Raw genomic sequence first — 19,255 nt, 5'->3', positions numbered from 1 at the left:
GTTACTTTTAACAAAGATCTGTTGAAGCTTAAGCGTGAAGTTTCTTTAGTAGGCCACAATGCCATGCTCTGTCGAAAGTTTTAGCGATGTCGAAAGCTAATAGCCTGATGTCATATCCTCTTTCTGTTAAAAGTTTCGTTTAATTGAAAGTAAGGAGCGACATTAAAACTAAAAGGAACATAAACTTCCGTATATCAAAGGGGCTGTTCCCTCCTCATTGCTTTGCTTGTTAAGCTAAAGTTTTTTATTGATTTAAAAAGTAGAGTTGTGAAAAAGAGTCAAACTTTAGCGTAAAGAGCGAAAAATCTATTGCCGGTGAAGCAGCAATATAGACCGGAAGAAACTATGTGTATCCAGGCATCAAGCTAACGTATCTTAATTATCTTTAGGGGAGCTTGAGGAATTAAGTTAAAAATGTTTATAGGGGAGGGGGAGGGCTTGCATCTCTTCAATCAGTTTGGAAATAACATTTGTACATTTCTTAGCTAGGCGCTATGCAGAAAATAAATTTTAAACAAATTTTGGTTAGGTCAGTTTGTGGAGCCCCAAACTGTGCCTAATTTTTTTCTTTGTCTTTGATAGGCTCGTTACTTATTGGTCATTTAGGTAGGGCAAGGTTGGCCGTAATGGAAGCAAAAATATTTGGAAGATTGTTTGTATTATGCGCGACAACAGCAATGGGGCCAGTAAGTTCTGTTTTTTCTGATTGATTTAGGCCTACATGACATGCAGACAGAGAGAAAGCTGCGTTTTGTGTTGTCCCCCTTGGTGTTTTGTCCGGCTGGGAAGAGGCTGGCAATGAAGGGCTTCCTTTGGTCCGGGCCTCAGGTGGTTGGCGTTGGATGTGCTCAACACAGACGGTGTATATTGATAACTGACCTGCTGTCAAGGTTCTGGAAGCATGATCGATGGTGATCTGCATTGGTCATTCTGTCAGTTTTTCTGACGCCGAGGATCTTTCTAAGGAAAGAATGGTCAGAAACTTTCAGATCTTGTACCTACAATGCTTTCAGCGTCCAAGACTTACATCCACATAGGATGACCGATCTGACGAATGCCTTGTAGATACGGATCTTTGTTTACAGCTGAATTTGACGCTTCTGCCATAGAAAAGATCTGGGCTGGGCAATCAGTTTTGCCGCGGATGCCATTCGAGTGTGGACTTCGTTTGAGTTGCTTCCGTTGCCGACGATCAGAGATCCTAGGTACTTGAATTTTTCGATCCGCTCAATTTTATCTTATTGGAGTTGGATAGATAGACTGTATCGGCATTTGCACTGGCTAATAAAAGGATTTATCCATATTTGAACTGTTATTTATCGAAATTGAAGCCAAGCTCCTGTTTGTATTGCTTTCTGTTTGTTTTAAGTTTGGTATGTTTATAATTTAATTTCCATTTGAAAGTGATTCCAATGTATCCTTTTTTTTACATGGAAGATACTAAGCAAAGGAGAAATCGATATTATCTGAGTAGCTAAAAATACTTTTTCTAGGTACCAATTAATGTTATTTGATGAGTTCTAAAGTGTGATATTATAGTAACTGAGGTAAACTATGGTGTGGCAGTTACCACAAATTTGAATCACTTTACTTTAATCAACATTACTTCATTGAATCGTTCCTAATTTTTCTGCTTTCATCACCTTCGTTGACTTTGTTGTTGCTTTGCCCAAAGTTTTATAAAACTATTATATTCGATTAAATATGTAACTTTTCTTAGATCAAAGGACCAAAGAGTGCTCCCCAGCTTTCTTATTCAGGAGGTTTCACCCGACTGAGGTGGATTGTCCAAGAGAGATCTATGAAAAAATGGAGTTGGGGTGTTTGAGAGGCACATTCGATCGGGAAATCATCAGCTCCGTGGATGAACAATTGAACTTGATCATGCGTATATCAGAGCACTTTTCAGTTTTCAAAAAGTTTATCTTTAGGGGCAGGGAGGCTTTGTGTTGGATCATCGGGTTTTGGGATGGCTCCGTGTTTCGTGGTATCTTCGGCAAAGTGATGCACAGGGCTTGCAATATTGTCTCCCATGTCATTTATGTAGAGAACGAAAAGCGAAGGTCCCAAGATACTACCCTGGGATACGCCTGTCTTTATTGGATATTCGTGGGAAGTGCATCGTCAAGAACAACTCGTAGTGAACGATCAAAAAGAGTAGTGGAGCTCTGTTACTTTTAACAAAGATCTGTTGAAACTTAAGCGTAAAGTTTCTTTAGTAGGCCACGATACCATGCTCTGTCGGAAGTTATAGCGATGTCGGAAGCTAATAGCCTGATGTCATATCCTCTTGCTGTTAATTTTTTTTTTAATTGAAAGTAAGGAGCGACATTAAAACTAAAAGGAACATACACTTCCGTATATCAAATTGGATGTCCCCTCCTCAACCCTTCACTCGTTAAGCTAAAGTTTTTATTGGTTTGAAAAGTAGAGTTGTGAAAAAGAGTCAAACTTTAGCGTAAAGAGCGAAAAATATATTGCCGGTGAAGCAGCAATGTAGACCGGAAGAAACTATGCGTATCCCGACATCAAACTAACGTATCTGAATTATCTTTAGGGGCGCTTGAGGAATTAAGTTAAAAATGTTTATAGGGGAGGGGGAGGGCTTGCATCTCTTCAATCAGTTTGAAAATAACATTTGAATATTTCTTAGCTAGGCGCTATGCAGAAAATAAATTTTAAACAAATTTCGGTTAGTTCAGTTTGTGGAGCCCCAAACTGTGCCTAATTTTTTTTTTGTCTTTAATAGGCTCATTACTTATTGGTTATTTAGGTAGGGCAAGGTTGGATGTAATGGAAGCAAAAATATTTGGAAGATTGGTTGTATTATGTGCGACAACAGCAATGGGGCCAGCAAGTTCTGTTTTTTCTGATTGACTTAGGCCTACATGACATCCAGACAGAGAGAAAGGGAGCCCAAATGAGATAAAAGCTATAGAAATAAATTGTTGTACTGATTCGTGACACCGAAAATAAGCCCGAATTTGGTTTTGCTCGATTGGCTAGTAACTTACTAGGCATGTATTCTGGGCCAAAAAAGCCTAAGAGGAAAACATATTTTGAAAAAATAATGAGTTGTATTTATTTTTAAAACCCAAAAATGAGCCAAACATAGTTTTTCTCTAACCAACATAACATTTTCAGAGTAAGAAGACTGAACCAAGGAGACCTTAACGAGGAATATAAATTCTGGCGGAAAAATGTGGCTGTATTGATTCTTGGTGTGAAGAACTCCTTTTTACGCTGATCTACTGTGAAAATTCTGGCCATGTAGAGCCTTCAATTTTTACACTCACTTGGGCTTGAATTATCAGGACTAATAGAACTGTCACAGTTGTGCTGGATTTCCGTTATATGCTGATGTATTTAATTGACGGTGTGGTGTTGGTATTATAATATCTCTGATTATTCAGTTGTCAGTTTCGAAGAAATTCAAAACATTCATCTAGAATACTAACAAGGAAGATTAGAAACGCTGATTGTCACTTCTTTTTAAAATATTTATTTCTAGAAATGGGAATTAATTGGTCAGATCACGCACTTTGGTGGCCAGAGAAGAATATGTGGTTATCTCGCACCAGGTCAACATTAGATCAGTATGGAGTTCAAGCTGATGCAATCCTATGGTTCACGTCAATGTATAAAATGTTGAAAATTCAACTGCCGGACCTCAGTTCTATTGATTGTCGTGTAGACTGTTCCGTTAAAACGTTTAATGCTGTTGTTACTCTCTGCAAAGAATTAGGTAAGTTCTATCGTTTAACTGTCTCTTTTCTTAAGCTATATGCTTTTAGTTTATTTGTTGTTGTTTTTTTGTACGATAAAAAAGGAGTGGTTTTAAAACTTGAAATGAGCAGATACTAACTAATGCAAGCAGTCATACTAATGGCAAGTATAGATCACCAATAATGAAGAAATGAAACCTAAAACAAATCGAAAAACGCACAGACAAAATTCATGAGTGAAAAAACAAATCTGTAATAAACAAATAGTACAATGAATGAGGAATCACATTGACAAATCATCATGAAAATCTTCAATTACTTAGAGTAAAGTTGATCCGAGACCGGAAGTGGTAAAATGGCGGGCTAGCCAACCAGCATATTGTGATTCATGACTGACGGGAAGCGTCGGATGATTTTCCCCCTACCACGTATTGCACTCCCGGCTGAAGGTATTGAATCAGGAGGTGGGTACCTGCGCAACACAGACCATTGGTCAGCATACGAGAAATTTTAGTAAAGTGAAGACTGACCTTGATTTCAGTCTAATAGTAATTACTTCTAGGTAACAGTGAGGCTATTGCCAGAATAACGCAGACTGTTTTTCCTATTTTGATTAAAATATTAATAGTTGAACAAAAGTTTGAGAATCATCAGGCAATTTTTAAAGTGATCTTCTTTTAGTAAAATACATATGACGCTCAAACATTTTTTTTTCCGGGCTTGATCAACTACTGTGCGGAATTCAAAATATCGAATTAAAACTCTATCTGACTTACTTGTACTTGGATCAGGACACAAGCTATGTAGCTCTCCCTGGCGACAGGATGTGGCAGATTGTTGAATTCCACAGGTTAGGGTCTTGAGTTAATGGGGCGATAATTTCAAGCCATGAAAGGTGCCATCTGCGACCATGTCTCCGGAATCCACCAATGGGCTCGAGTTCAGATTTGACTGTCTTAAGCCAAATTTGGCTTGTCCTCCATCTCGTTTCCTCCAATAAGGTGCTGGTTTGCAGCGTAAGCTTTGATTTGTGAAAGTCTCGGCTTGTCTTCAGCAAACATAGCCGAAACCGGACAGGTGGCGACGTCGAATGATAGACGTGATGTCATACTTCTGGTCACATCGTCGGCGGATGATCGTATTTGGGATTCGGTCGCTGAGTCGTAACCCAATATGCTCCTCAGGCATGTTTGTTCAAAAGTGTTGAGGGCATGCTCCTCGGTGACTTTTAAGGGCCACGTCTCACAGCCGTACAGTAAGACTGACCGGACTAGGGCATTGTAAATAAGAATTTTTGTTTTCTGGTGGATTTCCTTCCTTTGCCATAGCGGCTTCCACAGCTGTAGAAAGACAGCGGAAGCTGATGCAATGCGGCATTGGATTTGTTCACTACATCCGCCGTTAATGTTAATGTATGATCCGAGATACTTGAATTTATTGACTACTTCAATCTGCCTATGGTTAAGGGTTATAGGGGTAAAGTTGATATTCAGGGTGTTAGACATAGCTTTAGTCTTGTCAATATTAATCTTGAGCCCCACTGGGGTAGCAACTTCGGAGACTTTCAGACGCATTTTCTGGGCTTCGTCAACGGACTTTCCAAGAAGAGCGACATCATGGCATAATCCAGGTCAGTGGTACTGAAATCAGGGCTAACCTCAAATCCTCTGAAGATTAGCATTGTTTTTTTTCATTACCCAATCGACAACAAAATTGAATAGTGTTCTCCGTTCACCTTGATGGAAGCTCTTGTGTGTTGAAAGTAAGCCTGAATTTGTTGTATGATCTTTGGTTTGACACAGTCATCATCCATTGCCATCCAAATTTCTCGCCGGATGACTGAATCGAAGGCCGTAATGAAGTCAATGAAGACAGCGAGTGTGATTTGTTGATGCTTGGCTGGATGTTCAAAAATCTGTCTCAAGGCCAAGAGTTGGTCAATACAGCCCATGCCAGCTCAGAAACCAGATTGGTTTGGCTGGGTTCTTTCGTTGTGGACTTTGCGGAATCGGTTACGCAAAATCATTGCAAAGATCTTTGCCGCAGTGCTCATAAGTAAGATCCCTCTGTGATTTTTGTATTCAGTGCGGTCGCCTTTGTTGAAGACAGGCAGTATAACTGAGTCTTGCCATTCCTGGGGAAACCGTTCCTGAGACCAGATTGAGCAAATGAGCTTCTGTAGTTTCTCAGCGAGAATAGGAGCAACTTTGTAGACTTCTCCCGGGATAGAATCTGTGCCTGGCGCCTTGTGATTCCTCAGCTTCTTGATTGCCTCTTTGATCTCTTGTATTGGTGAACAATGACGTTGCTCTCTGGGGCTTGTTGACTTGGTGGTAGTGAGTTAAGGTTAGGGTTTCTTCGCTGGAGTGCAGAGGCGCTATTGTTTGAGTGGGAGGGATGTTGCGACTGGGGTTCAGCAGCTTCTGGAAGTGGTATTGCCATCTTTACGATTATGTCATCTTTTTCTTGACAGAAGAGTTCCATCTTCACCTCTCACTTCAGTTGAGAACTCATTACTTTTCCCAGTTGCTTCTTTTAGTAGTTGGTAAAGCTTTCTGGTATCTGAATGACTAGCAGCCTTCTGCATATCTGCTGCCACGTGGTCTCAGTAGCGTTGTCGGTCGTGGCGGGCGGATTTAATGGATTGTTTTCTCAGTGTCTTGAACACAGTGGACTTGGTATTTCCGGTCTGTTGTTTCTGGTTTAATAGCTTGATGGTGTCTTCTGAGATCCACTTCTTTCTCTTCTGATTTAGCCTGCTAAGGACTTTTTTTTTAGAGGAGTCTGTTATGGTGTCTCTGATCTTCCTCCATTCGTCTTCTAAATATATGGTGGTTGGTTCGTTATCGTCGTCCGCGGACAAGATGTCAAAAAGATTAGATAATTGCAAGCGGAACTCTTCTGCGACTGCTCTATCACGAAGACGTGCTACATCGTATCTTGGAGGAGGTTGCGTTCGTTTCCCGGAGACGAGCTTTATGGTTAGGGAAGCTTTTAGCAGCATATGATCGGAGCCATTCTTCGCTCCTGTTTCGGCTCCACGGTAGACTCTACAGTTCTGTATAGAGCTTCGCCATCGGGAGGGTATTAGCAAGTAATCAACCTGGGATTAGGCTCTTCCATCTCGAGAGTGCCAGGTGATCCTCTGGGATGGTTTGTGTTCAAACAACGTGTTCCCCAATACAAGATTATACTGTTGGGCAAATTCTTAGAGCCTCCTTCCCCACTCGCACCTCTTGTCCCATCCAAATCTTCCAAAAGGTCTTTCGCAGTCTGTCTCGCGGCTTCCAACATGGGCGTTAAGATTACCTCCAGATTTTTTTTCAGATTCAATCGGGTTTAATTAAAACAAATAGAAATAAATACACATAAATAAACTTCTCTATGCCAAAAAACGCACGTTGAGTCCCTTAAAAAAATAACGATTCCTCCTAATCACGCTTTATGACTCTCGCTTTATTCCTCAACACAACCACATCCCTCATCCATACAATTCACTATCAAAGAGATTCCCCCTTCCTCCCCAAAAGCACAGTTACCGTAACCTTATAAAATAATAATCAATAAATATAACAAAAAAAACGAGATAATAATGATAAGAATTAAAAAAAATCTCAATTATTAATAAACTCTATTTATTGAAATTCAATAAAATATTTTTTCAAACTATTTTTAAAAGACCCAAGGGAGCTCCTACATCTCAGCTCTTGTGGAAGCATGTTGCAAACTTTCGCGCACGCCACATCCGGTGCAAAATCCGACCGTACTGTAGGTGTTCTTCTCACCAGAAGGTTTGAGGCAGATCTCATGTTCCTAGGATGCTGTTCCGATACCAACTGGAATAGACTGTGGAATGCTGATGGAAGTAATCCGGAGAAAAATTCGAAAACAATAACTGAGCACGATAAATGATAAAGTGATTCACGGGAAAGGAAATCGTCCATAATTCCGATTATTTTCAGGGCATGTTTGTGGATTGAATCAAGCTATTTCAGGTGGGATGTATATATTGACTGCCGAATTGACGCAAAATACTGTAGATAAGGCTTCTTGAGTCCATTAATAAGTAGACGAAGGGGTTTTTGAGAGAATGGGTGTTTCAATTTCCTGATAATCCCAAGATTACGGGAGAGCTTTTGTTCCACAGCGCTGATGTGATGTAAGAAGGACAAGTTTTCGTCAAGGAGTACACCTAGGTACCTGGCATAGCCAGTTTTTGGTCGTCTGATCATTCCTCGAGAAGTCGTTATTCCCGATACCTCTGGACGAAGAGGTCCAATCCTTGAGAAGAATAGAACGCAAGATTTGTCAACATTTATTACAAATCGATTGGCATCCATCCAAATGTAAGTTTCTTCTAAGATGACCTCAAGTTTACTCTGGAGCGCTGACATGTCGGTGTCACAGGAGACCATTGTAGTGTCATCCGTGAACGCCACAAGTTCATCCGATTCATCATCGTTGCTCAAAATTTCTGGGTCACAACATAACTTGCAGCACCGTGAAGTCCTGGAGTTAGGGTTCAGAACGCGACTTAGGTCATTCACATGAACCAGGAATAACAGTGGGCCTAAGATTGAGCCTTGCAGCACACCGAAATTGACAACGGTGTCATTCAGCCGATCTTCTCCTATATAAACACGTTAGCTACTAAGGTAAGACCGGAAGCATCGTAGAGCCTCTCCTCTAACTCCAATGTGCTCTATTTTACCTAATAGAATCCCATGATCCATACTGTCAAACGAGTTTTTTATGTCAAGCAAAATAGCCGATGGCACAAGTCCCAGGTCAAGTGGTTTATTAATGAATAGGCTTAGTGATGCCAGAGCATTTTCAGTCGAGTGTCTGGGTCTGAATTGAAATTGGCGTTGTTTAAGGAATCCCTTAGCTTCCAGAAAAGAGTAAAGTTGGATCTTCATAGGTTTTTCGAACACTTTGGAAAACACCGGAAGAATAGAGATGGGTCGAAAGTTAGACGGGTCGTCCTGAGGGCCACCTTTGTGGAGGGGAACTATTCTTGCCTTCTTGAGAAGTAATGGAAACACTCCCGTCTCCAAGGAGAGGTTTACCAAATGTGTTAAAGGTAGTAGTACGGACGGCAATACTGCTTTCAACACTTTAGTATGGACGCGGTCAAATCCAGAGGTGGATGCTCCCCTCAAGCCCTTGACTATCATCGAAACGTCCGTTGAAGTTACAGGAATGAGTGCCATCGACTGGACACACGCTGGGCCCAAAAAGTTCCTGTAGGATTTTCTGGGGGGTAGCACTGTGTTAGCCGTTTTTTCTCCAATTTTGGCGAAGAAGGTACAAAGAGTTTTTGCAACTTGTGCTGGTTCAGTCAAGGTTTCTCCAGCAACCGTAATTTTGGATGGTAGTTCATGATGTTGGTTATTCGGTCGTTACACTGAATTGACTATCTTCCATACCTTCCTTCCATCCTTCCCACTTTCGGCTAGCCTTTGATTAAAGTAATCCCTTTTGGCTTTTCTGAGAACTGACCATAGGTATTTCTTATAAATTTCATAACTCCGCAGGCTAGTTACATTTGGTAGATTACGGTATTCCACCCAAAGATCATTCTTTTTATTGATGCTCCTGAGTAAACTTTCTGTAACCCACGGGCAAATTGGTGCGTTTTTTCTTCGCGTTTCTTTATTTTTTCTTTAAAACAAGAAGCCTCATATAGTGTTGTAGATGTACTGTGAAAAATTTCAAATCCTTCATTCAAATCTTCTTTCTCCATAATTCTATCCCAGGTCGTTTTTTCCAATTCCTCGTTAAGTAACCGTAATTTTTCTTAACTTAGATCTACAACCGGAATATCATCTCTAGTTTTTGAAAATGACCTTGTTGCCTTTGATGTTTCGAAAACGGTACATAAGGGGAAGTGGTCCGACATGTCACTGATGATTACTGAAGCCTAGAGTGGAGGTAGAGTAGAGAAAACATTGTCTATTAGTGAATGAGTACTCTCAGTTACTCTCGTTGGGATAGTTGTCGACGGTTAAAGATTAGATCCAGACATAAGAGTGAGAAGTTCATTAGCGGTATTAGTTAGGGGATAGGCTAGGTTGACGTTGAAATCACCTATGATGACCACATCATAATTCTGTTTTTCAAACATTTAGAGTGTTTACAATAAATATTCCATAAACGAAGATACAGAACCTGACGGTGATCGGTAAATTTCTCCAACGATTACCTTCTGTTGTGAAGGAAGGGGCATATCAAGAAAAAGTTACTCAAAAATACCTTCTATTTTTCGAATCAGTTTGCCATTAACACAGACTGGGTATTTCCTCTTTGTGTGGATTGCCAATCCTCCTCGTGCTGACTCTTTTCTATGCACAAATTTCGATGTATACCCGGGGATATCTACCAGGATGTCAGTCTGCCTCGACAGGAATGTTTCCCACAGTCCAAGAACGTCAGGTTGTATTTGTCGGCACATGGTCATTACATTTGTCAGTGAAGAACATAATCCTTGGCAGTTGAGTTGAACTATACTGAGCTGAGATTCAGAGCATCCCTGGGGCATACTCATTAACTGAATATATTTACTTCAAGGAAATTCAGTTTCACTAAAAAGAGAACAATCATTTTCATTACTAAATACTCTATCAAAAATTTCTTCCAAATTTAAGAACGACTTTTCTAACTGTTCTAACTTTTTTTTGAGCTGCTGGCAAGGTAGTGGACCTCGGGGATGAAGACAAGGAACTCAAAACTTACCCAAAACTCTCTGGAAAATGTGGTCGCATCTTGGAGCAAAGCGGAGAGCCGTGAGAAATGCACACACCCGAATGAACTTCATTGAAACTGCAACAAAAAACTGATGTAAACAAACATGGATTACCACAAGAAACACAGAAAAATGGAAAGTGAAACATATCTGGAAAACAAATCACTCATTTCGGCAAGCGGCAAAACAAAAACCAATTCAACAATGACAATCTTTCCCGTTTCCGCTGCTATAGCCCCAATAACAAATAATAAAAAAAAATATAATAATAATAAGAAAAAACTCAACTAATTTTATCATATTTTTCCTTCATCATTTCGACTACAGCAGGCGGAACTACCAGACAGTCCAATTTGTATACATTTAATATTTGTTGCATTTATTTTTAATTATTTATTATGTTAAAATATATATTTATTTATTAGAAGCATTTAGAATATTGATCGTAAAGCTTCAATTCTTATTGGGTTTAAGCAATAGTATTATCCCAGAGGGTATCCAGTATTTTTGTTTAGGGGGGAGGGACTAAAAAAAGTTCAAAAACGCATAACAAATTTGTTTATATGGGTTTTGTTACGTTTTTACTAGTCGAACAAAAATTTTGGGTGTGAGTGGGTCAAGCCTGACTCCTCCTCCCTGTATACGACCTTAATGTTATCGTTCTTACATAATTATAGAGGGAAAAGGTAGAAAGCTATTCTGTAATTTTAGAACCCGAAGAAAAAATATATGGGCGCAGTTGCAATTATATTTTTAGCGTCTGAGGTCTAACTACAAGTTGCTCAAATATTAACAACACATGCACAAATTAAACACTCTTTTCTTCTTCCAAATGGAACAATGTTGAATCCATCTTCCTTGTAAAGTGACATTTCCAAGTTACAAAGAAGTATTACAAACCCTGTAATGAAACGGTGTTGCCCCGTTTTTTTTTGTACAATTTCTAAAATAGTTTTTATAATTAGCCTGTTTTTTGTGTTCGTTTTCCATTTTTTTTTATCTCCCATCATAATATAAAAACATATGAATGTATAAAATTACCTTGTAGTATATTGAAGTTTTACTTCTTTTCAAGCACTCGCTTTTTCAGTTTATTTTATCGCTTTAACATAAAAAAAATGAAAACTTTTTAGACGCTATTATCCAAGTCTATTTTAACTTCGAGGGAGACAATGTCAAAACTGTTATCCTCTGCTTCACACTGTGAAAACTGTTTGAGCAATTGGTTTGAAAACTGTTTGAGCAATTTCTGTGTCACACTGTGAAAACTGTTTCACATTGATAGGCCCAATGCAATAAATAATGCTCGTGTTTCGTAGCTCACTTATAAAGAACCCTTGTCGAAATTATTAACACGTAAATTCCTTGACATAGCAATTTATTTCAACAATATACAGATTAGAGGAGCATGGATGGCGTTTGGGTCGTCCTTTAATGGACGACCATATATGGTTTTTTTGTATGTGTACGTGATTAACCGAGAACAAAAAAGAACACTCAAAACGGTATTTGTCATCTGCAGACACGTACGAGACATTTTCCAAAATTCAGGGGGTATTACATTACTTTAAAAAATGTATTGAAAGGTGAACGATATAGGAAATACGTGACTTATTTACATGGATTTTTGCTTTTAAGTTGCAGCTTTAGCCTCAGATTTACCAATTTTAGCGTGAAATTGTCATTCTATAATTGTTAACTTAGTGTCTATTAATTAAGAGGATTCTTTCCTTGATCTTTTATCAATTTTGATGATTAACCTCTTAATGTTTTTCTCCAATCTTATATAATCTCTGACTGATCATGAGTCGAAAGTAGTATAACATAGCTACGTGTGTTAATTTTGACTAGGGAGGGGGTGGTGGATGGGACATAGGCCTGAAGTCGCCACTTTTGGCCCTACAGTCACATATTTTGGAAATTATTATATACTCCGCATATCTTTGACTGCATTACTTCATTGTAGCTCCGTTTAATATCTCTTTTCTCTCTTTTACTTCTCTTTACTTTTACCGCAGAAACAAATATTTCGTCATCAAATGGGAACTGAATTCCAACATTTGGTTTTTTATATTGTACTAAAATTTCCCTAACTTTGCGAGGAAAAGCGCGTACAATAAATTTCGTCTCATTTTTCTCTGGTACAATCAGCGCTTCATTTTGGCCTGGACTTGCTAGCGTCTCATATTCATTAAAAGTGTTCTCAAGTTTTCTATTATCTGCAAATTTTCCTGAAAAATCATTTTCGCGCGTCTTATTTTCTATATTATGCGGTCTGTTAACTTCCGCTTCCCATTTTTGTGGATTATGAACATTTTGAACACGATTATCAAGTATTTCGTTTTTCTGACAGGGTGGCACAGCCTCCCAATTTGTTTTATGGGCCAGTCCACCTTCCCCGTAGTCAGCGAAGTTGTATATTTTTCCTGGCTTCTACCGCATGCGGTTCTGTTATACGTTTGATAGTTTTTCCCTGCAATTATTTGCATTAGTTCTCTTCTATCCTCCCTATCTGCCTCTTCCTTTCGTTCTCTGGCTATCCTCTCTTTCTCTCTTTCTTTTCTATCTTCCTCCTCTTTTCGTTCTCTGGCTAATCCATCTTTCTCCATGAAATTTAATAGCTGTTGCTTCATATCTATTTGAGTGCTTTTTCGCGAGCTCCTGCTGGATCTCGATTCAACACTGCTCCTTCTACTCGGAATGCTTTGATTCTGTCTGTCATTATTTCATCTTAATTCATTTTCTGAATCTGTTCGTTCTCTAACCGTATTGTCTCTTTCTTTATAGGCTACTCTAGCCCTTTCGTCCTCTTTTCTATTGTTTCTAATTTCATCTTTCTCAGCCTACATTTTTCCCTCATATTCTCCGTGCTCTCTCTTAAAGACCTCCGTATTAGCCTTTCTTTCTATTTTCCTACTTTTTCTAAGGGCTTCACTCGCCCTTCTTGGTCTTGAGTTAATCTCATCTCTGTCCGACATAATTTCAAAATTTCGTTAACTTCAAATTACCTCTTCAGTCTAAATGAAAATTCTCTTATCCATGTAACTTTCGGTTTCTCGCGAAAAATTGCTGCGTGTCAATTACCCTTAGATTTTTGCACACTAATTAGGTGCGCGATATATTGATTCGTAAATTTCCCAATTACGATCTAACAAGGCACAGCCCATAATAGATCTTCATAATTCTATTAATTGATTCCGTATTTTTTTTCTCTTTATATGTAACCACAATAGGCTACTATCACTATGTAGGCTAACTCAACTAGTCTCTTCGAAAACGCGGAATTCTTTTACTATCAGGTTTACTGATAGGACCTTTTCTGGCTGCCACCAATGTTCGTGGTATTTACCGCTGACACCAATGTTCGTCGTATTTAGCCACCAGTGTCATACCGGTAGTCCACAACGCCACTGGAGTGGTAATATACGGGTGTCACCACTGATTGGAGGGGAAAGCTTCGGCCCCAAATTATAATGTGATACCCGAGTCTACCACACCGGTTCTGCAAATATCGGGTTTGGTACTACCCTATTTACAGTATACCCTGTCCCAGGGTATGATAACGCGATCAAGTTATCAAATGGCCACTTTATAAAGCCAAATGTACCCGCCTTGGGTTACGGTTAGAAAATCTCTAACTATCTCCTTGGAGGTAAAAACCCCCCTGTCAGTATAATAATGCAGATTCCTCGTAGCTATATTCCTACCCTGCCAGGGTTATGGATACTAGTGCATAGTTTGTGAAAGATACCCTACTTGTACTCTTCCAAACGGTCACAATAATAACACAAAAATATAACTCCCCGGAAGGGGTCTAAACGCAGATTAAATCAAAAATAATAATAATAGGTACAGCAACTGTTAATAGGGGTGGACCTTCACTTGGCCCAGCCAATCATCTCAATCCTTATTCAAAACCAATTCTCTCTTCCCAGCCCTATTATTCAATGACTCCAACCAGGAAGTACAAAAATAGAACTTACTTCAAAGCTTACTTATTGCAACACAACTATAACTTAGCAACGAGATTTTTAAATTATCATTAAAATTATACTATAGGCCAATATAAGCAAATGTAATTAGAACAAAAACAGGTCATTTATCTGAAAGGAAAAGAAACAGGGGTGGAACCCCAACATCAGGCTATGGGGTGTCTTCGTGCTAAAAAAAAAAACTTTCCACGTCTTCTCTTACGATGTAAATAAAGAACAAAACGCTTATAAAGAAAAAGAAAAAATCTAGCGACTGTAGTTCTCATCTAATGGGTAAAATCTAAAAAAAACAAAATAATTTAATATTTTAATAATTTAACAAACGACAAAGTAATTTGACGAGCGTAAAAGACAAAAGAGTAAAAGACGAGCTCAATTTCAGCCAGTGAATAAAACGATCGACAAAAAAATAACAAACGATCAATAGACGAAAGAAAACAAACTGATGAAAAACAAAAATGTTCAAAATAATTATGAAAAATAAAAATCAAACGAATGTAAATTACAGCAACTAGATAAAAACGAACAGACAAAGCAGACATTCCGACAAAGACTTCTTTTAAGCAGTTCTCAGTGTCAGAGGCAACGCTGTAGCGTTGCCTATAGTAAAGGCCATACGGCTCCAATGTTTTATTATTTTTTTTTTTCCCCAGAGGCACTTCATATGGAAGGGGTCGTCGTAGAAACTTCAAAGGGGGCTCATTCGATTTGAAATCGAGAGTTCTAGGACCCTTTTTAATAGTCGAAAGTGATTGAAGGGCAACTAGCCCCCACCCACGCCCATTATTCCCCCAAACACATCCAATCAAAATTTAGATATAGCCATTTTGTTCAGCGTAGTTGATTTTCAGATACAAAATATATTTTTGAGGAGGACACTCCCCCACAACCCTCAGGGCAAGGGTTTTGAGTTATGCCCTGTGGGCATATAAGGTTCTTATAGAAGGTGTTGTCGTAAAAACTTCAAAATATGCTGATTCGTATGGAAATTGAAGGGCTAGTGCCTTTTTTGATAGTCGAAAGTGATTGGAATGCAACTAGCCCCCCCCCACCCCCACGCCCATCATTTCCCCAAAAACATCCAATAAAAATGTTTATATAGTCATTTTATTCAGCGTAGCTGATTTCCAGATACAAAATATATTTTTGAGGAGGAAACTCCCCCAAAACCCTCAGGGCAAGGGCTTTAAGTTATGCCCTGTGGGCATATAAGGTTTTTATAGAAGGCGTTGTCATAGAAACTTCAAAACGGGCTCATTCGATTGGAAATTAAAGGGCTAGTGCCCTTTTTAATAGTCGAAAGTGATTGGAATGCAACTCGCGCCCCCCCACGCCCATCATCTCCCCAAACACATCCAATCAAAATTTTTAGATAGCTATTTTGTTAAGCGTAGCTGATTTCCTGATAGAAAAATTTTTTTTCAGGAGTACACTCCCCCAGTACCCACGGTGCAAGTGTTTTTATTTATGCCCTCGGGAATTATAAGGTTTTTATACAAGGGGTTGTCGTAGAAACTTCAAAAAAGGCTCTTTCGATTGAAAATTCAAAAAGCTAGTGCCCTTTTTAATTTTCGAAAGTTATTGGAGGACAACTAGCCCCCTCCCCCCCCCCCACGCCCATTATTCCCCAAAACACATCCAATCAAAATTTTGAGATAACCATTTTGTTCAGTGTAGTTGATTTTCAGATAGAAAACATGTTTTTGAGGAGGACAATCCCCCACAACCCTCAGGGCAAGGGTTTTAAGTTATGACCTTGGGGCATATAAGGTTTTTATAGAGGGGCGTTGTCATAGAAACTTCAAAAAAGGCTCATTCGATTGGAAATTCAAAGGGACAGTGCCCTTTTTAATAGTCGAAAGTGATTGGAGGGCAACTAGCCCCCCCCCCACGCCCATCATTCCCCCAAACACATGCTATCAAAATTCTGAGATAGCGATTTTGTACAGCGTAATTGATTTCCTGATAGAAAATATGTTTGTGAGGAGCACAATCCCCCACAACCCTCAGGGCAAGGGTGTTAATTTATGCCCTGGGGGCATATAAGGTTTTTTTTAGAAGGCAGTGTCGTAGAAACTTCAAGAATGGCTCATTCGATTGGAAATTAAAGGGCTAGTACCCTTTTTAATAGTCGAAAGTGATTGGAGTGCAACTAGGCCCCCCCCACGCCCATTATTTCTCCAAACACATCCAATCAAAATTTTGAGATAGCCATTTTGTTAGGCGTAGTTGATTTCCAGATAGAAAACATGTTTGTGAGGAGGACAATCCCCCACAACCTTCAGGGCAATGGTTTTAAGATATGCCCTTGGGGCTTATAAGGTTTTTATAGAAGGCATTGCCATATAAACTTCAAAAAAGGCTCAACCGATTGGAAATTCAAAGGGATAGTGCCCTTTTTAATAGTCGAAACTGTTCGGAGGGCAACTAGCCCCCCCCCCCCCACGCCCATCATTTCCCCAAACACATCCAATAAAATTTTGTTATAGCCATTTTGTTCAGCGTAGTTGATTTCCAGATACAAAATATATTTTTGAGGAGGACACTCCCCCACAATCCTCAGGGCAAGGGCTTTAAGTGATGCCCTGTGGGCCTATAAGGTTTTTATAGAAAGCGTTGTCGTAGGAACTTCAAAACAGGCTCAATCGATTGGAAATTAAAGGGCTAGTGCCCTTTTTAATAGTCGAAAGTGATTGGACTGCAACTAGCCCCCCCCCCGCCACGCCAATCATTTCCCCAAACACATCCAATAAAAATTTTGAGATAGCCATTTTGTTCAGCGTAGTTGATTTCCAGATAGAAAATATATTTTTGAGGAGGATAATCCTCCACAACCCTCAGGGTAAGGGTTTTAAGTTATGCACTGGGGGCATATAAGGTTCTTATAGAAGGTGTTGTTACAAACACTTCAAAACGGGCTTATTTGATTGGGAATTTAAAAGGCTAGTGCCCTTTTTAATAGTCGAAAATGATTAGAGGGCAACAAGGGCCCCCCGCGCCCATCATTCCCCCAATTATATCCAATCAAAATTTTGAGATAGCCATTTTGTTCAGCGTAGTTGATTTTCAGATAGACAACATGTTTTTGAGGAGGAAAATCCCCCAAAATCCTCAGGGCAAGGGTTTTAAGTCATGCCCTGGGGGCATATAAGGTGTTTTTAGAAGGCGTTGTTGTAGAAACTTCAAAAAAGGCTCATTCGATTGTAAATTCAAAGGGCTAGTGCCCTTTTTAATAATCGAAATTGATTGGAGGGCAATTAGTCCCCCTCCCCCACACCCATAATTCCCCCAAACACAGCCAATCACAATTTGTAGATAGACATTTTGTTCAGCGTAGTTTATTTCCAAATAGAAAATATGTTTTGAGGAGGAAAATCTCCCACAACCATCAGGGCAAGGGTTTTAAGATATACCCTGGGGGCATATAAGCCCCCATGGCACGCCCATCATTTCTCCAAACACATCCAATCAAAATTTTGTGATAGCCATTTTGTTAGGCGTAGTTGATTTCCAGATAGAAAATATGCTTTTGAGGAGGACACTCCCCCAAAACCTTCAGGGCAATGGTTTTAAGATATGCCCTTCGGGCTTATAAGGTTTTATAGAAGGCACTGCTGTAGAAACTTCAAAAAAGGCTCAACCGATTGGAAATTCAAAGGGATAGTGCCCTTTTTAATAGTCGAAAGTGATTGGAGGGCAACTAGCCCCCCCCCCCACGCCCACCATTCCACCATACGAATTCAAACAAAATTTTGAGAGAGCCATTTTGCTAGGCGTAGCTGATTTTCCCATAGAAAACATGTTTTTGAGGAGGACAATCCCCCACAACCCTCAGGGCAAGGGTTTTAATTTATGCCCTGGGGGCATATAAGATTCTTATAGAAGGCGTTGTCGTAGAAACTTCAAAAAAGGCTCATTCGATTGAAAATTCAAAAAGCTAGTGCCCTTTTTAATTTTCGAAAGTTATTGGAGGACAACTAGCCCCCGCCCCCCCCCAGCCCAACATTCCCCAATACACATCCAATAAAAATTTTGAGATAGCCAATTTGTTCAGGATATTTTATTTGCAGATAGAAAAAATATTTTTTAGGAGGACATTCCCCCAAAACCCTCAGGTCAAGGGTTTTAACTTATACCCAGTGGGAATATAAGGTTTTGTATAGAAGGCGTTGTTGTAAAAACTTCAAAACAGGCTCATTCGATTCGAAATTCAAAGGAATAGTGCCGTTTTTAATAGTCGAAAGTGATAGGAGGGCAACTAGGCCCCCCCCACGCCCATCATTCCCCCAGACACATCCAATCAAAATTTTGAGATAGCCATTTTGTTCAGCGTAGTTGATTTTCAGATAGAAAACATGTTTTTGAGGAGGACAATCCCCCACAATCCTCAGGGCAAGGATTTTAAGTCACGCCCTGGGGGCATATAAGGTTATTATAGAAGGCGTTGTCTTAGAAACTTCAAAAAAGGCTCATTCGATTGGAAATTCAAAGGGATAGTGCCCTTTTTAATAGTCGAAAGTGATTAGAGGGCAACTAGGCCCCCCACGCCTATCATTCCCCCAAAAACATCCAATTTAAATTTTGAGATAGTAATTTTGCTCAGCCTAGTTGATTTCCAGATTGAAAGTATGTTTTGAGGAGGAAACTCTCCCACAACCTTCAGTGCAAGGGTTTTAAGATATGCCCTGGGGGCATATAAGGTTTTTATAGAAGGCGTTGTCGTAAAAACTTCAAAAAAGGCTCATTCGATTGGAAATTCAAAGGAATAGTGCCCTTTTTAATAGTCGAAAGTG

At 39.5% G+C, this 19,255-nt stretch overlaps 1 protein-coding gene across 1 annotated transcript in view; it reads left to right on the top strand.

Annotated features, from left to right (window-relative positions):
- The first annotated feature begins 10,575 nt into the window (after nt 1-10,575).
- Nucleotides 10,576-19,255, top strand: part of LOC148949275 (unc-112-related protein-like) — a 50,127-nt gene continuing 41,447 nt past the window's right edge. The window contains 1 exon segment of the mRNA XM_089092667.1: nt 10,576-10,644. Coding sequence (XP_088948793.1) covers nt 10,576-10,644 — 69 coding nt within the window.

This window comes from Artemia sp. Qi Xiang Cuo, chromosome 8 (assembly GCF_049724085.1).
Source record: "Artemia sp. Qi Xiang Cuo chromosome 8, ASM4972408v1, whole genome shotgun sequence".
Classification (NCBI taxonomy): Eukaryota; Metazoa; Arthropoda; class Branchiopoda; order Anostraca; family Artemiidae; genus Artemia; species Artemia sp. Qi Xiang Cuo.
This window is presented reverse-complemented; position numbering and strand designations above follow the sequence as displayed.